Source organism: Schistocerca nitens, chromosome 10 (assembly GCF_023898315.1).
Source record: "Schistocerca nitens isolate TAMUIC-IGC-003100 chromosome 10, iqSchNite1.1, whole genome shotgun sequence".
Taxonomy (NCBI): domain Eukaryota; kingdom Metazoa; phylum Arthropoda; class Insecta; order Orthoptera; family Acrididae; genus Schistocerca; species Schistocerca nitens.
Genome location: NC_064623.1, coordinates 216,715,977 through 216,734,841, shown reverse-complemented (window position 1 = coordinate 216,734,841; position 18,865 = coordinate 216,715,977). Strand labels below are relative to the sequence as shown.

The following is an 18,865-nucleotide window of genomic DNA, read 5'->3' as shown; positions in this document are numbered from 1 at the left end:
AAAAGGGGTTGCGCAAAATATAATTGCTCTTGTCTCGTCGTCACGATCCCTACTGGCGCGATACATAGTGTAGTTCTAGAGAAATCATTAGATCCGCTTCTTGAAACTTTGTAAATACCCTTTCTCAGAATGCGAGGGGCGCTTAATAAATAATGGAACACTTTTTTTCTGAAAACAGGTTGGTTATATTCAGGTTTCCAGTGCACCACATTGTTCCCCACGCTTTAGGCTACAAAACACTGTTCTTGAATATAATCTCCGTCCAATGCGACGGCCTTACGCCACCTTACTGTGAACGCCTCCGTCGGGCTCAGGGATTTTCAGCTACCTCGAGATGACTGGGTGTTTGTGCTGTTCTTATGATTTCATCATCATTCATGAACGTGGCGAGACTGTGCTGAGCAATGGTTGGGACTTTGATACGGGCGCTGATAACAGCACAGCCGAGCCCCCCACAAACCAAACATCATCATCCACGCCCGCATGGTGCTACTGCACCTGTCGACGTCGGAGCCAACATCGTACTGCATCAATAACCTCCCGATTATCCACGTATCGCTTCCCTCAGAGTGCATTCTGCATTAGGCCAAACAGATGGAAGCTCTTTACGGTCTTCTATTAGGCGGCGATGTACCCATCACGCACGTACCTATGAGTACCAACAGAGACATCCAATTGAGCAGCGAGGGATGTGTGATCCATCGATCATCTCGAGTGAGAGTGTCCGCACGCTCCAACACTGCAGGAGTCACAGCTGTGCGCTGCCGGCCAGCACGCAGGAGATCGGACAGATCTGCGCGATTTTGTTGCTATGATGGCGCTTGCCTCGCGCAACAACTCACCGTGCTTTTGTTCACTGTGAGGTTCCCATATAATTCTGAAGCGCCTATGAATATCTGCGATGCTCTGGTTTCCGTCAAAACAACACACCTCCGTTAGAGACATTTTCAATGTTAGCTACAGTCGTACCACCAATTGCAACGTTATCAATATGTAAGGGCTGAAACGGAAATATTCCACGATGACCCATAACAAATTTTACATTTTTTCAACCCACATTGCCAAAGAAAAGAATGTGTTGCACCGCATATTGAAAGCCCCTTGTACTTTATGTCTATCTTGAATCATCTACCAGTTCGATTCTTTCATCATCTCTGTGGTACTCTCCCACAGGTCAAACAAGCCTGTGACCATTTATGCTGCTCTTCTCTGTACAGTGGTCAGACAAAACATAATGAGAACTGCCCACCGAGCGTTGGATCCAACCTGGTGCCGCTTCAGTGTATTACATACTTTTGTCGTAAACGTTAACATAAATTTTACACCAGTGCGCGCATATGCAACAGACGTAACTGATATTTTTATGCATGTATAAAATTGTAATGCTTATACAAGATCCAATGACTTCACGAAGACAAGAAATGACAGCTCGCTCCAACCGTATTCGATATAATGTCGGCCCAAGTTATTATCGTGTCGCTGTGAACTCGATAGAGGTCGCTAGTGGCTACATGCGATGTGCTTACAGACTGTGAAACCTTACATGCATCATGCTTCCACTTTGGTAATCATTCGCTGAATCAAATAGTACCAATCTAAGTACAGGTTTCACAGCATCTAATATAGTCGACTAAGTCAGCATGTGCCATAAATTTCTTTTCTCCCCAGTTCGATGCAGTGCCTCCTCATTAGTATTGCAATTTGTCATTTACATTGACATGGCTTTCTTTTCTCGCATCACATTTCAAAAGCCTCTATTCTCTTCATGTCTCATCTGTTTATTATCCACATTTCACTCTGAACAAGTCTATATGCTAGACAAAAAGGTTGAGAAAAGAATTTCTAAGTATAGTTGTAACACTACTGTAGTTCTCCTAGTAGCTTTGGTCAGTTAGGATGATAACTGCATTACCTGTACGTTAGGTGTGTTGCATACATATCGGGGGTTACCTCATTTGGATGACTTTAGCTGCATATACGATGAGTGTCTTACCAGATCATATTAGAAACTTCTAGCAGTGAACCGTCTAGAAACTGTTTGTAGCAAACTTCAAATTGTCAATGTTTAATTGAGATTGTACTCGAAAACTGTTGATATGTAATGTGAAACAGACGGACGTTACAGTAAAAAAAAATACAGATTCGTAATATAGCTCTAGAAAACGCAATTGCTTCAAAAAAACGTACACTTACAGAAACACAAAACAAAAACGTTTCAAATATCACTTAAATGCTTCCGCCATCCTATATAAACCAAGTTTGTGTCATTACTACGCAACATTCACATTTATCAACAATAACAGGAAACTTTTGGAACCAGTTCTTTTCCCACACATTTAATTACGTTTCTTTCCCTATCAATGTTACCAATACTAGTGGTAATCCTACCATTTAGTACCTCATTAATGTACAGTACCAAAACTACCGAATTACAGTTTTCGTAGAGCGCAACTCTATTCCTAACATTTAAATTTGGACTGAAGCGCCAAAACAACTGATATAGGCATGCCTATTCAAATGCAGAGATACGCAAACAGGCAGAATACGGCGCTGCGGTCGGCAACGCCTATATAAGACAACAAGTGTCTATTGTAGTTGTTACATCGGTTACGGCTGCTCAATGGCAGGTTATCAAGATTTAAGTGAGTTTCAACGTGATGTTATAGTTGGCGCACGAGCGATGGGACACAGCACCTCCCAGGTACCGATGACGTGGGAATTTTCCGGTACGACCGTTTCACGAGTGTACCGGGAATATCAGGAATCCGGTAAAACATCAAATCGCCGACATCGCTGCGGCCGGAAAAAGATCCTTCAAGACGGGACCAACTACGACTGAAGAGAATCGTTCAACGTGACAGAAGTGCAACCCTTCCACAAATTGCTGCAGATTTCAGTGCTGGGCCATCAGCGTGCGAACCATTCAACGAAACATCATCGATACGGGCTTTCGGAGACGAAGGCCCACTCGTCTACCCGAGATGACTGCTCGACACAAAACTTTACGCCTCGCCTGGGTCCATCAACTCTCACTGGAAATATGCTGCCTGGTCGGACGAGTCTCGTTTGAAATTGTATCGAACGGATGTACGTGTACGGGTACGGAGACAATCTCATGAATCCCTATAACCTGCATGTCAAGATGGTGGAGACTCTGTACTACTATGGGGCGCGTGCAGTTGGAGTGATATGGGGCCCCTTATAGGTCTAGACACGACTCTGACAGCTGACACGTACATAAGCATCCTGCCTGATCATCTGCATCCATTCATGTCCATAGTCCATTCCGATGGACTTGGACCATTCCAGCAGGACAGTGGGACACCCCAGACTTCCAGAATTGCTACAGAGTGGCTCCAGGAACATTCTTCTGAGTTTAAACACTTCCGATGGTCACCAAACTGCTGAGACATGAACATTATTGAGCATATCTGGGATGCCTTGCAACGTGCTATTCAACGTGTGCTCCCCCCCCCCCCCCCCCTCTATGGACAGCCTTGCAGGATTCATGGTGTCAGTTCCCTCCAGCGCTACTTCAGACATTAGTCGAGTGCATGCCACATTGTTTTGTGGCATTTCTGGGTGCTCGCGAGGATCCTACACAATATTACGGTATATTGATAATTTTTACTTATGGTCCGTCTGACAGCAACTGAATAAAACACAATTTTAGTGCCATACGCGTTTCGCCTTTATTTTCTGCAAGGCATCATCAGTGGCCTGGAATATGTACATATGTTAGCTATTTTATTTACATTTTTGTCACTGTGCCTATAGGTTATAAACAGTTCTGGTGGTTGCTATTTCCTATTAAGTAGCAATGTTTTGAACTGTACTTACAGGTTGCGTGGACAATTTCTTACATATTACGCTCCTGTTGCATTTTTGGTGGTGTTCTTCTTCTTATGGACGCCAATTTGCGGTTTTTTCCACATTCCACAGCACTATGCACTGAACGCTTGTTTTAATGCTATGTTTTGGTTTCTGTTGCCGACTGTCAAATGTTTTTGCCCAAAGATCGAAACTTATGAGTGTAATTATTAAAGTATCTCTGGTCTGTTCGTGTATGCATTTGTGTATGTGTTTGTGTGTGTGTGTGTGTGTGTGTGTGTGTGTGTGTGTGTTTTGGTGTGATATTAATTTAACTTTTTTTGTGCTCTGTGTGGGCGTGTGTGTGTATGTGTTTTGGTGTGAGATATATTTTTTTATGCTATGTGTGTGCGTGTGTGTATGTGTGTCTGTATTTTGGTGTGGTATAATTTTTTTTGTATGTGTGTGTGTGTGTGTGTGTGTGTGTGTGTGTGTGTGTGTGTGTGTCCAGATGGTGTGGGGAAGAGTTTTATTGTTTTATGTTATCATTTCCTTTATTAAGTGTAGTAGGGAGCCTGTGCTGATGTGTGTTTGTTCATTTATCACATGTTTGTTTTCTGCTATGGCTTTCTGGATGTGGAAGTTTTCTTGTGTTTGTATAAGATGTTTGTCACGGTTGCTTATTCTCATTATTTTCATTTCTTGTTCCATGTTTGTAGGATGATGGTTGTCGTGTTTTAAATGCACTGCAAATGTGGAATGGTTTGTTTCATACTTCCAACATCTGATATGTTCTTTGTATCTTGTTTCAAAATTCCTGCATGTCATGCCTATGTATACTGCATCACAACTTCGACATTCAAGTTTATATATTCTTGATTGTTGGAATTTGTCCCTCTTGGTAGCTGGCTGGCTTAGGGTTGATTGAAGGGTTTGCACAGGCTTATATGCTATTTTGAAGCCCTGTCTCTTTAGGATGTTTGCAACTCTGTGTGTTAGTTTATGTGTGTAGGTCATGGTGTACCATCTGGTTCTTTTCTGTGTGGTGTTGTCATTGTGTGTGTTTGTTAAGTGTGTTTGTAAGTTTTCAGCTTGTGAGTTCTTTTGTATTCTGGAAATGTTGTGTTTGTTTTTTATTTGTGTTTTTATTTTTTGATTGAGCCTGTGTACCACATGTGTGTCATACCCATTGTTCCTAGCTATTTGTATGATTGTACTTATTTCTTGTTCATAGTTTCTTTTGCTGAGTGGGATTCTGTTTAATCTATGTAACATGTGTCAGACGGTCCATAAGTAAAAACTATCAATATACCGTAATATTACACGCAACTGAGGAAGACAGGACTACAAAAGTTGAAAACCCTACAAAATATTTGGCAGGTGTACCAGTTTCTTTGGCTCTTTACACTGAAGTGTTGCTTAAATTTCTGGAATGTAAAAATGTTTTTAAAAAATTAGTTTTTAATTTTTGAATATTATGTTAACAACTATGTATTACTTTTAGGCTACAGTCTGAGAATTAACAATGTACTCCAAATTTGCTCACCAGTAATAATTTTTTAATGCAGAAACTGGAACAAATATATTTTGAGCTGTCACATAAAAAAATCAGAGGCATTACTCTTCCGCATGCCCTTGTAGATTACGTAAAGTTTAAATGATTGGCGCCAGTTAGAGGCAACTGTAAATATACTTGTATAAAAAGTATAGTAAATGAAATTACAGTGCATTAGAAGACGTAGCATGAGATACCTTATATACATGCTAAATTATGGCATAATCTGTTTATTTAAAAATAGGTACTTCGTAATGTACAGAGTGTCGCAGAAGGAATGACCAATACTCACGTATACGAAAAGAACGCTCATTTGAAGCACAAAGCTTCATATGTTCATCTGTTCAATTCCGAATGGTTTCCCAGATGGAAAACATATGCTGTATACTTGTTTTCGGGCTAGTGGCGCTCATATACGTATCTTTCCCTAATTGCTTGAGTGGTCCTGATAGAATAAAGTAGCCACCAAAATCACCAGGTCTTACCCCATTAAATTTTTCTTTGTGGGGCTCGATGAAGTCTGAGGTGCACAAACGGAAGGTGTACAAGCGAGAAGAACTGTGCAGCAGGTGTAATGTGACGTGTACGATAATGCTTAGGAGTGAATGTGTTAAAAATACGTATTTTTCAATTAATACTTTACAAAGAATATGTTCTAATGTTTAATTAACTGTTGAGCTTGTGTAAACCTGACAGCGTATTGAATAACACAGAAAATAAATAACAATGTGTATTAAATGCATTATATCTCGGAAACCATTCAAAATAGGAAATATGTCCACATGAAGTTTTTTGCTTCAAATGGTCGTTCTGGTCAACTTCCTGAATATGGACCATTCCTTCTGGGAGACCCTCTGTCTAGATCGCATTGTTCAGTTGTTTCATGTATGATAAAGGAACATATGTTATGTAAGATAAAAGCTGAAGGGACAGAACAATTTAAAATGCGCTTGAAGGGTGTATCTACAACACATTATTTACACTAAGAGCGGTACATCGCACCATAGCTGCCACATAAGTTTATACGCGATTGGGTGTCTCAAGCATTTTGGGTCAAATGAAAACAGGTGATAGTAGGTCCGCAACCGATTATCTTGAGATAGGGAACCTATGATCGTAAGTGCATATTCGTTGTGTTATGGACATACTCAGCAAACACTGCATAACAACAACGTACTTGGTAGTAACTGTTCAAAGTGATGACCATCAGTCTCACAATCAGCGTATGTATTGCAAAGATGCATGAAGCATTCTGCAGTGTTGCAAAGATCCCAGGTGTGTGCTTACACTGGAACAGGCAGCGTGTAATAAACAGTGTACACCTCTCACAAACCAAACAGACGTACCGTACACAACTTAGCTCACAGCATGTGTGTCGTATGACGCCTGCATGCATCGCACCAGAGCATTAACCTGTGCTGCATGCACGTCACTATCACTTGTGTCAGTTGTCCATCGCATCAGACAGCTTATGCTGTGTCCATGGTGAAGTGAGTGCACGGTGCACAGTCAACAATGAAACTCAACCCATTGTGAGAGTGGGCAGACATACGGTGTGGCGCTACGAATGTACGGGGAATGCTTTCCTAACCAGTTTCATCCTAATTGGAAGAAGTTTATCTCCATAGATACCAGCTTAACAGAGACGGGGTCATTCACGCCACAGAGAGTGGCCAAAGTTCCCACCAAAGACATGTCCACACGCCAGAGATCGAGGAGATGGTGGTGTGGCAAACCACCCAGCAATAAGTACCTGTCAACCTGCCACTGAAACAAACACTGTGGAAGGTAGTGGTGGTACAGCTATTACACACCTATCGTGAAGAACATGTGCAGGCACTGGAACCAACAGGTTTTGAGCCGTGCATTCTCTTCTGCCAGTGCATTGTCCAGTTCACGGATGAGGCCACGTTCACCCTTGACAGTGTTTCCAACGGCAGCAACACCAATATCTGGAGTGAGAACAATCCCCACGGCACCCACGACGGTGGCCACCAGCAACGATTCTCTGTCAGTGTACGAGTGAGCACTGTCAAAATCACCTAATAGGGCACTATTTGCTACCACGCCGTTTGACAGGTCCACATTACCCGGTTTTCATGCCAGATGTGGTGCCGTAATTCTTGGAGACTGTACCCCTTGTGGCTTCAACATGACAGTGCACCAACCCACTTCCATGTTAATGTCCACGAGCACCTCAACAGGAACGGGAGGTCCAGTCACACGGCCAGTGCGGTCGCCAGATCTCACACCTCTGGACTTTTCTTCTATGATTACTAAGATGATGGTGTACGAAACCCCGTAGGAACTGATGAAGACACGCTTGCTAGGGTCCTAGCTGCCTGCCTCCTGGTACAGCAGACACCAGGGATCTGCTCCAAGCATGCAGTGAGACAGATGGTCGTCAGTTTGAGCAGTTACTATGAGCCACATTGTTGTTATGTGACGTACGCTGTGAATGTTCATAACACAATAAATATGGATTTCCGACCACTGGTTCCCATTCTCAATAGTCAATATAGTCGGTTCTGGACCCACTATCACCTATTTCAGTTTGACCCAAAATGTTACTTTGTGTATTTTCCACCTATCCAGTCTCCCTCACTGCTGGAAGCACTGGCGTTTATTTTCCGCTCTTAATATTGACGCCTTTGCTTTTGAATTTTTCTGAAATCTTTTCTGACTGTCCCACTTGTGTCCACAGGCAACCAACAGATCCTGAGCTGGACGTCTCGTGGCCGGCGTTCACGGCGGACGACCCCGCCTACCTGTACGTAGGGCGGCAGGGGTTCATCGTGGGGCGGCGGCCCTTCGCCGAAAGGGCGGCGTTCTGGGAGGCCCTGTACCAGCGCTACGGCGGCTAGGGGCAGCACACACCGCCCCCACCCTGCGGCGAGCAGCAGTGCCCTCTTCCAACACTCTCAGCTCTCTCCGCATGTTATCCACGTCACCTTCTGGAACACTTTGAGGACGTATATATACGCAGCGCGGACGCTTAACGCCATCGCACCGTACCCATCTGAGTCATCACGCTCTGGCAGTTGTCCAAGGTCAGACAGCTGGCCAGATGAGTCGGTTACGTACGCACGCACACACACACACACACACACACACACACACACACACAAAAACACGTGTGAATCAGCATATTCTACGTGTTGTAACTGAGCCATGACTGTGGTTATTTTATTTCTTCAAATTAATCCAGCTGTTGTGTGAATTACTGAATCAGAGCCATTTTACCAAAGCTTTGTTTCCTTTTTTGCGTACGAGTTTTTCAACAAGATATGTCGATGGATATTTGGTTTTTGTAGCTATGCAGCGTAGAAAGCTCCAGCTATGGGCTGAGACTTGTAATCTTCGAGGAAATACGTTCTTGCGTTAGTTTCTTGTACCTTACGTATTCTGAAAATTTCCGTGGACCAATTTGCAGTGTACCCTTTGTCAAAGACAGCCTTCTGTTTACTAATTCTGACAATCACCAATTTTGAATATCGACCGGTGTGGATCAATCATTTTGATTTTATTGTACACAGTAGATGGAAGACTATCATGTTTTACGTCCACTGGCCGTGTTTTAATTGTCCTGTATTTTGTGTGATTATATTGCTTTACTAATCCGTGTACAGTATATTTTTACAACGTTATCAAGAGAAATTTCTGCATACAACTTGAAAAATGACAATGACAATTCAACGAAAAAAAAAAAAGGATTTGAGTATCGGTAAAAATTAGCTACAATAAAACGCTAGGTCGGTGTCAAATAATAAAGAGCAATGTGACTATAGATTTCAAAATCCCTCATAACATAGGTTCAGTTTTAAGTTTTGCAGAAACTGTGATTGCTAAAGAAACCTTGAAGACTGCAGAACATCCAGTTAGTATTCAGAATGTTAACGTCTTATGCGTTGAGTGTAACATCTCAGGTGGATCATTTCACTGTGGTGATCCTACACACACTTTGCATCACTTTTGGCCAGCAGTTGCACCGGGATATAAGATTGTGGAGACACCAAACTCGCCTATTTACATGCCAGTAGTTGCAAGATACGTTTCAGAATTAAGTGTAGCAATCAAAGATCAAGACGGAAATCTTGCCGATTTTGACGGTGAAAACATAACTCTTCGTCTACACTTACGAAAAATACGATAAAAAATGGATATTGTGTACAAACAAGATGTTCGCTTAAACAAAGACACCAGATGCATTGACACTGTAAAGTATAACAAAAATAACAAGAAACGAAAAGCAAAGAAAAGGAAAGTGAAAAATGTTTTAACTCATCATAATAGACAAATACTATCATCACTAGGATACAGAGTGCTATAAATACAGACACCATCCTCTTCACGTCTTTTTTAGTTTCACAGTGAACTAAAACAATAACAACAACAGACAGGGGAAGATATTTAAGAAGGATGTTGAATATAAGAGGAAAAATACTCGCCGACGGCTCTGTTACTCGCCTTCAGTATCATAAGTATAAACCTTTTGGTCAACCAGCTTTTGCTCCATACGATTCCATATCACTTGTTATACAAAGTGAAAACACTTACCTGTTACCTTCTGTGAGCCGGTTGTGTATTGAAAGACGGCTTCTTAATGCAGAGGGACAAGGGAAATCTAGCGATACTGAGTTAACTAGAAACTGTGCACTTTACCTGTTTTCAGACATTCAGTACCGTCTCAATAACCAAATTATCGATCATGTGCGTAATCCAGGAATTGCAACATTAATGAAAGGGTACGTTTCGTTTACAACATGTGAAGCTAATGCTTTGCAAAATGTTGGCTGTGGCACAATAGATGATTTGAAAAAACTAGTCGATGGTGATGGACGTTTCAATTATTGCATCCCGCTGAAAATGATATTGGGCTTTGCAGAGGATTATAAAAGGAATACTTTAAATTCTCGTCATCAACTGGAGCTGATCTGTAACAGACAAGATGTTAACTGTATTATCACAGATAAAGCAGATACCAAGTCAAAAGTAGTGTTGGAGAAAATGTATTGGGAGATGCCACACGTTCAAGTGCCCGAAAGGAAACAAATATCACTGTGGAATATTTTTAAAAATGATGTCAGTCTAAGTCTGGAGTTTCGTCGCTGGGACCTGACTAGGTGTATTGCACCAGAAATTAGCTCATGGACATGACAAATTAAATTTAATACAGCTCTTGAAACAGCCAGGTGTGTATTAATGGCTTTTCAGTCAAACAGAAATTCGATTACTACTGATTCAAGTGTATTTGACAAAATAAACATATCAGATTTGAAGTTGTATTTAAATTCTTCTAAATTCACAGAGGAGAACTTTGCAATTGACTTTGAAGCGAAAAATACTGCACAAGCGTTTGAAATGTACTCTGATTTTCAATCATTGTAGCCTATTATGGAGTGAGTGATATAAGAAGAAGAGGAAACCCACTCCTGAACTGTACTGAGTTTGAGAACTGCCCGATATTTTTCATTGACTGTTCACATCAAGATGAAACACTCAAGTCTTCCATTGTTGACATGAAGATTGAAATAAAAACAAAAAAACATATCTGAAAAATACAATAGCTTACTGCCTGGTCATTCATGATTCGATAATAGAAAGGACTCCATCAATCAATCAAGTCACAAACCGTACTCAGATATAAAAACAGTGTTGAGTAAGACCTCCACTTCATTTGCTAACATTCCATTGCTCCAGTAGCTGAGGGAAATAAAAGCAAAAGAAAATGAATAAAGTTATGACTGTTGGTGCTAAATCAGACAAACATCCAGTGAGAGTGTTAGTTGCTAATTTAAGTGTTGGAAATGAATCTGTACTACAAGCTGTGAACACTTAAGTCTCTTTCAGTGCATTATACTCTTTATTTCACTCATTGCTAAAATATAACAATGATTGTAAAACATTGATGTTTTCAAAAATTTTACTGTGCCCATATGTCCTAAATATTCTGGAACAAATTCTACCTGAAGGTATTGAAATGCTGCAATTGTAAGACTACAAATTCGACTGTGCTGCTGATGCTGCTGCTAATGCTGCTGCTGCTGCTGCTGCTGCTGCTGAAGATGATGATAATACTTGCTTCTTGTTCGACTGGATTAAATCGAAAAATGTTTGTGAATAGCTTTCTGGAATTTATAAGAAACTTATGGAAGAAGAGTATAAAAATTTGAATGCTATTGACTATTACTTGTTTCCTAAACAATTGTTTCCTTCTTTATTTGACATTTCACATGACTTCCATAGGTTACCACAAGTGTTTCAGAATGATGTTTTTATTTCTAAGTATCAATATTGTTCTGAGCATCATGATCTGAATGCACATTGTCAGTTTGATGGTCCACCTCCTATAAAAATGTATTGCAGAGGTTGCTTAGTGGAATTTTTGGATGAAATAGAATAAAATAAATCTATTATATATCTTTATTATTATATAATGTATTATATGCTTGTAATTATTTCACAATAAATCAGTTACAAAATACTTTTTTTATATTTTCACTTTTTCCACAGTAAAAATGTACAATATTTAAAGTTAACACAATAAAAAGAAAAATCATTCACATACCATAACATTTTTTTCAACTGATAGTGACCCCAAGGTAATGTACTGATCTTATCTGAAAGTACAAAATGTTTATCATTGTCTGCTGACAAACACAGCTCTTGCTGTTTAATAGTAGAAACTACATGACACTTGGACTGAATTACATAATGTTCAGCGGATTTAACATTTGAATTCAATATATATTGTCGATAGTAATCAATGCTTAATTCCTTAACAGATAACTGTTTCACTCCGTTTGCTCTGCACATTACACATTGTGATTCAGTCTGAGTGCATATATTTTAGCGCGAAGATCAATAAATTCAATTATAGAATGGCCATTTAACTCATCTTTCAATAAACCTACCACATTTTTGCTAACAAGTGGAATATTATATTTACTTTCTTAAGGAAACCCTGAAGTGTCAAACCATTTAGCTACATCACTTCTGATGTTTTCATAAAAATTTACAATTTTAATGTGATAAATTAAGCTATCAGTGTCAGTATAACATAGTTTTACATGCTTTTCTGAAAACTTATTTAGTATATATCCATAGTGAAAGTCGACTAGAAGTGTCTTTGAAATATCTAAAATTGCCATCCCAGCTGCTAAAGGTTTATCAAACACTACATTAAGCTTTTCAGTTCAATACCAACTAAATTTTCTTTAAATACAATGCTCCTTTTAAAATTAGGTCTTGCAATTCATGCTGATGCTCCATATCTAACTTTCCAGCATAACGCTAGTCTTACATCAATTATTTTTCGTACATTCTGCACGGTTTTACCGAAGACACTATTACTCATGAGTTTGAAGAAATTTTTTTTCAAATCCATTGTTTGCATTCATACAATTCTCTGCGTTAATGTTAATATAAGGTTTCATCCACGACACTTGTTTGAATGACAGTATTCTATAAATCTTTTTCAGTGTCAGTTTATGTTGCAAACACTGTTTTAGGTTTCTATAGTGTATTACATAATTCTTCTTATCATACAAAGTAGAAATAATATTTTTTTGTTTTTGGAGCACTAAGTTTACTGCTTGCGTTGTTAGTTGGTGGTACCATTTTCAAAGGGTATAATGGTAAATCAGAATGTAGATCGTGCTTTTGGAGAACTAAGTTTACTGCTGATGTGGTTAGTTGGTGGTACCATTTTCAAAGGGCATAATGGTAAATCAGAATGTAGATCGTGAATACTTTCAGAGAGCTACTTCCAGTATGTACCCTGTATCTGAATCGTTAGGTACATCTTCTATGACAAAACTTTTTACTCTCTGGAGAGAGCCATTCAAAATTGGATACAGGCAAATGTTGCAACATTGCCCAGCAGTATAAACAGTTAACATCGAGATATATAATATAAGATTCATAAATATTCTCATCATAGCCTGACATGAATCTATTGTTTGCAACCGCATGTCAACACGAACAGTGAGCAATTCCACCTCTAATACCTCTCTCAATAAATTGAAGTTGCTCTATGTCAGTAATAAGCAGTAATTCCACTTTAGTAGTTTGCCGTAAAGCGTCCCATGCTAAACCAGGTGAGGTAATATAATGTGCTGGGTCTAGTTCATACGTATCACGGCAAAGACTGCGAAATACGAATATTCTCCAAGTGTCTTACACTTAAATGTATTCCACACATTACACGCTTTTTGATACTCTGCATCTGTTATCGTTTCACTTGTTAAGAGACTTTTAAAATTTTCGATTGAAGGCAAACGATCTTCTGTAAAACAGATTCGTTGTTCACATACTCATACAGAAAAATCCGCTTCTGATTGACAAGACAGAATTTGTGATCGTGGGGAAAATATGACTTCATTATTGTGAATTGATCTGGTTTGAGATATGACGCACATTTTTCAAGAGAAAACGTCAGGAAATTTAGTGAATCGATAAATCGGAAATTCATGTTGCAGACACGCTCTTTGTGTGTTACTGGAAGACTTTTAGTAAAAGCTTTGTATTTTTCCATATTCGAGGGTATAAGTGAAACACGACCTGGATTTAATGTAAATGTTCTGTTATCATCATCGGTCTCCGTTTCTTCGCAAATGTTTGTGATTAAGAAATGTCCGTCATAATTCGTCAGATTGTGGAATACAACAGGCAGTGCAAAGTAAAGTCTGTAGTTTATATTGCAGGCAGGATGAGCTGCACGTCTGTATTCACCAGTGAACTGACAATGATCTCTGTGTTTAACACTGCCTTTCTCAAACAGTTCATTGCAAACGTGACAAATCTTTGCCGACTGAAACAGCGATTCTTCCTCAGAGCTCATTTTCATTTGTTTATTTTGTGATAAAAGAAAGTCTTGCACGATCTCGGTGATTGCATAGAGCTGTTTTATAAACCATTCTATGCATTCACTGCCTCTGTACAATTTAAACTGAGAATAGCTCTGATCATAAATGCATTGTATATAGTATGCAATACTAAATGGTTTATGGGTATGTACCCGAGCCGAATATGAACCAGAGTCAGAATTTCTACTGCAACCGGCAACTAGTTGCAAGATACATTCCATATCAGCATAAATAACAAACGGTATTTTCAGTTTATTTCGAAATTTTGTAAATTTAATAGTCTGATAATTTTCATCAGCCATGATGCTGGTGACTGGTTTAAACTGTGTGCAGTCAATTAAATGTAGATATAACCTTTCCTGAGAATTAAAATAACAGAGACAGCTCTCACATACGAAAATGGAATTATGGTGTGTAGTAATACTACTGCGTGCAAGTCTTGACAAGATATATAATAGAAGTGATATGTATCTGTACCTACAACCTGCAACATTAATAGATTTACAACTTTTTCGCGATGATGCTTTGTTACATATGACGGTACTACTTGAAAATCTTTATGTCTTTCCAACGTCCTTCTCCTACTTCTTCTCCTCGTCCTTTCCGCCCCTCCTTCCTCCTCATCCTCCACATTTTCTTCTTTACCTACTACCATCCACTCATTATCAGAATACATGATACCATACACATTAACTAAGACGGTTTCTTTCTGCTTTTCGAATATGTGCACATGTTTCAGTTATGTAGGAAACAGTATGTTATGAAGGTTTGATTTACTCTCAAGTGAGAAATTGGCAGATACACGATGTGCGTTCTTATCTACAGGACACAGGGCAGCGATAATTGACCACTTGAAACAGGGATTGCCATTTGATTGAATGTTTATCAGCAATCACTTTTGGAAATTTTGTGTATAGTCGTGCACAGAAATCTTTGTGCTCTTTAACATTTACAATCAGGTTAATTATTGTTAGTAATGCCCAGCCGGAGTCTCTTGTTTGAAAACTCTCCAGTTTCTTTAATAATGTGTGTCTAACATTATTCGAATACCACTTATTGCTGATTTCGGACGAAGATAAATTCATATTCTTTGTATTAATGCTCATCTCTTTTACTTCACCTGATTTAGGCAAGAGAAACTGACAGATTAGTGAAAAATTAATTTTTAGAGCCACGTTGATTTTACACAGTCTGCTCTCAAAGACAGGGAAACAAGCATCCAAAAAGTATCCAGGCTCCTTAAATCCAATTCTGTTAGGTAATCTGCTGTACATATCCGATTCTTAAACGCACATTCGGTGGAAACCCATTCTAAATCATTGGTTTCGTGACTTATTTTAATGCGCTTTGCAGGTGGTTCATCATTATTAACTTTCACTCTGTATCACATCATCAATAGCAAATAACAAATTTTTGCAATTTGAATAAATGGAGGAAACATCGGCTCCTCCTAGCCACGTTTTTAAGCAAGCTGCTCCGTTCACAAAATCGAACTGGCATTGAACTGCGTTGTCAGGACAAACTGTGCATAACAGAAAAAGTATTTCTTTGATGTAACTGTCAACTAGGTTGTTGAAGGAGCTTCTAAATAGTTCTGTGTAGTATAAACATTCATTTTCATCATACACTTCAAATGCAACAAAATGTTCATTTTCTTTGAAAACCTCTTTCTTGAGCAATTGTACAATTTTAGCGTTTACTTCAGAATACACATTTGTTTTATCACTAAAACCTAACACTTTGATTGAGAATACTAATATGTTGCGATACTCAAATACTAACCCACATTTATCCTCTTGTTTTAGCGAACGTAAATCAGTTTCCTTAATCTCTCCACGTCTAGATATTTTGCGAATTGGAATGGACATTGTTAGTGCTATAATACTCATAAAATTAAAACAACATATGTTAGTAATTACAGGTCATTATAAATATCTATCGCATCCGTGCTATTCTGCCTACAAAGCTAGATCATGGCGACATGGCCAGAGTTCAGGAGTCCCAGTTCTTCTTCTGCGAGGGCAGAAAATCGTGATGGAAGGTATACCTTGACGTCTTTCAGGTAAACGAGAACTGCTGCTCCAAACTTAGTTGCTGTTCGCCTCGCACTCAAGGCTGGGTATTTTTCACCTGGTTCTAGTGACGAGACCCGCTGTGTTTCTTTCGAACTCCCGCCCTCGCCCAACTTCTTCGAGTTCTGTAACAATGAAGCATCCCTCTTCTTTTGAGTTACAGTAAATAATCAATAGACAAAACATGTATGACAGTTAATACAAGCTGTGAGTTACATATTTTCTACTTACGTTTTGGTGAGAGACGCGGATGTGTATGCATCTCCGAAGGAAGCGCGGTTCAACAGCGAACACCAGCAGAAGAAGCAGAGTGGCACGCGCTCATCATCATCATCATCAGCAGCAGCAGCAGCACTGTCCCACAAACTGAGAACTTCGGGGACACACACACACACACACACACACACACACACACACACACTCACACACACATACGCACACACGCTCAGGCTTTACACTGTTCATATGAGTGCAAAAAAGTTTTGCATAGAGAGAGAGAGAGAGAGAGAGAGATGGAGATATGACGTTAACCACGCCTGTCTCATACGCTTGCCAGACAGTATATCTGGAAGAAGAAGATGATGATTATGATGATGATAATGATAATGATAATGATGATGATGACCTCCAGCTGTCTCTGTTTATGATATTTCGTTACAATGTCGGCTCAAAACAACAACAACAACAAGAACAAATTTAGAAACCCTCCTCAGTGCATTTGGTGTTAAATCATTTCTTAGCTTGGTAGCTGCATACTGGACAAAGCAGGCGGGAGCAACAAATTTAAAAACCCTCTCAAGTGTATTCTACGTTAAGATTTGTCAGCTGTTCACGTAACAACAAAAAATAATTCAAATGGCTCTGAGCACTATGGGACTTAACTTCTGAGGTCATCAGTCCCCTAGAACGTAGAACTACTTTAACCGAAGGACATCACACACATCCATGCCGGAGGCAGGACTCGAACCTGCGATCGTAGCGGTCTCGCGGTTCCAGACTGTAGCGCCTAGAACCGCTCGGCCACTCCGGCCGGCTTACGTAACAACGTCTGGCAAGTGTATTGACCCCACGCAGAGAGATATTTAAAACAGAGCTTCTCACATTCACGCCTCATGCGAAAAAAACTTGCAGGCCTTCCAGTGCGCATAACTTCCTGCATCCTCTCTATATACACAGATTTCAAAATTCACGTTACTATTTTCTTTTTTGTCAGAGAACTCGCTCGAAGCACTATGCCTCTTACCAAGCTCTGACACAAGTGCAGGTATCTTATCATACGCAAAAAAGGAAACAAAGCTTTTGTAAAATGGCTCGGATCCAGCAATTCACACAATAGCTGGATTAATTTGAAGAAAAAAGAAAATAATCACAGCCATTGCTAAGGTACAACACGCAGAATATGCTGATTGACACGTGTCTACTTTGGACAACTGCCAGAGCGTGATGACTTAGATGGGTACGGCGCGGTAGCGTAAGCGTCCACGCTGTGTATATACGTCCTCAAAGTGTTCCAGAAGGTACATTGACTATCTGTTCACATGTGCCGGACGCGAACACTACTGTCATACAGGGAGCCACAGCGAACAAATAGTGGCAGGTGTACGAAATTTATAATGAAGGAATGCAAACCAAGCAGGATCAGTTAACATCAAATACAAGCCTTACCTTAGCATTTCAGTTGTGTCTGCTATCAGACGTTACTATGGAATAATGTGAACTCTCTGAAGCATAGTCAGCAAATGAAACAAAAGAGCGGCAAACAAGATATCTTTTACAAGATGTGGATAAAAAAGGCCCCAAAAACAAGACTACAACGAAATGAAGAAATCTACATTTTTGTCTTTAATGTACTAAGAGCAATTATTACTGACTTTTATTTAACATTACTGAATCATATTAATGAATATATATAACATCCATCCATTATTTTATTAATAATATCTGTATCGAATGCTTTTATGTAATAAATATTGTTTGAAAATACATTTGTAATTTAAATTTGAAAACTAAATTTGAATCAGTAAGAGGATTCGAAATCTTGCTGGAACAAATTAAGATACCTGAATTCTGATTTAAAAGTACCCCCAAACTTTGTTTTTTTTCTGTCATTTCCACTAATAGGACGCCAATAAAATGAAGTGTTATATTTCTCACAGTAACATCGCTGTATCGTTTGAGTTGAGAGCGAGCTCTCACTGGATGGGAGTAGGTTTTGCAAAATAAGGAAAGGAAGAAGAAAAGAAACAAAATAAGAAAAAAGAAGACAGGAGTTGTGACAGGGAGGGATAAAGGAGGGGAGGGTGGGAGACAGGAAGTGGAAAAAGGATGGAGTGAGCAAAAGAGGAAGTAAGGAGAGGAAGATATAATAAAAGCAAAGACGAAATGATGAAGGGAGGAAACATGGAAAGGAGGGAGGGATGAAAGAAGGAATAGAGGATTGGATGACAGGGTGGGGAGAAACAACGTCCTAAAAAAGAAGGTTTAAAAAAAAAGAAAGAAATGTGAAAACGAGCAAGACTTGGTAAAGAGGAAAGAAGGATGGTCAGAAAGTGGGCAATAAC

General features: G+C 39.5%; 1 protein-coding gene across 1 annotated transcript in view; it reads left to right on the top strand.

Annotated features, from left to right (window-relative positions):
- Positions 1-11,886, top strand: part of LOC126210650 (esterase FE4-like) — a 180,464-nt gene extending 168,578 nt beyond the window's left edge. Inside the window, exon 10 of the mRNA XM_049939980.1 lies at positions 8,070-11,886. Coding sequence (XP_049795937.1) covers positions 8,070-8,229 — 160 coding nt within the window. The 3' untranslated portion in view covers positions 8,230-11,886. The remainder of the gene's footprint in view (positions 1-8,069) is intronic.
- The last annotated feature ends 6,979 nt before the right edge of the window (positions 11,887-18,865 follow it).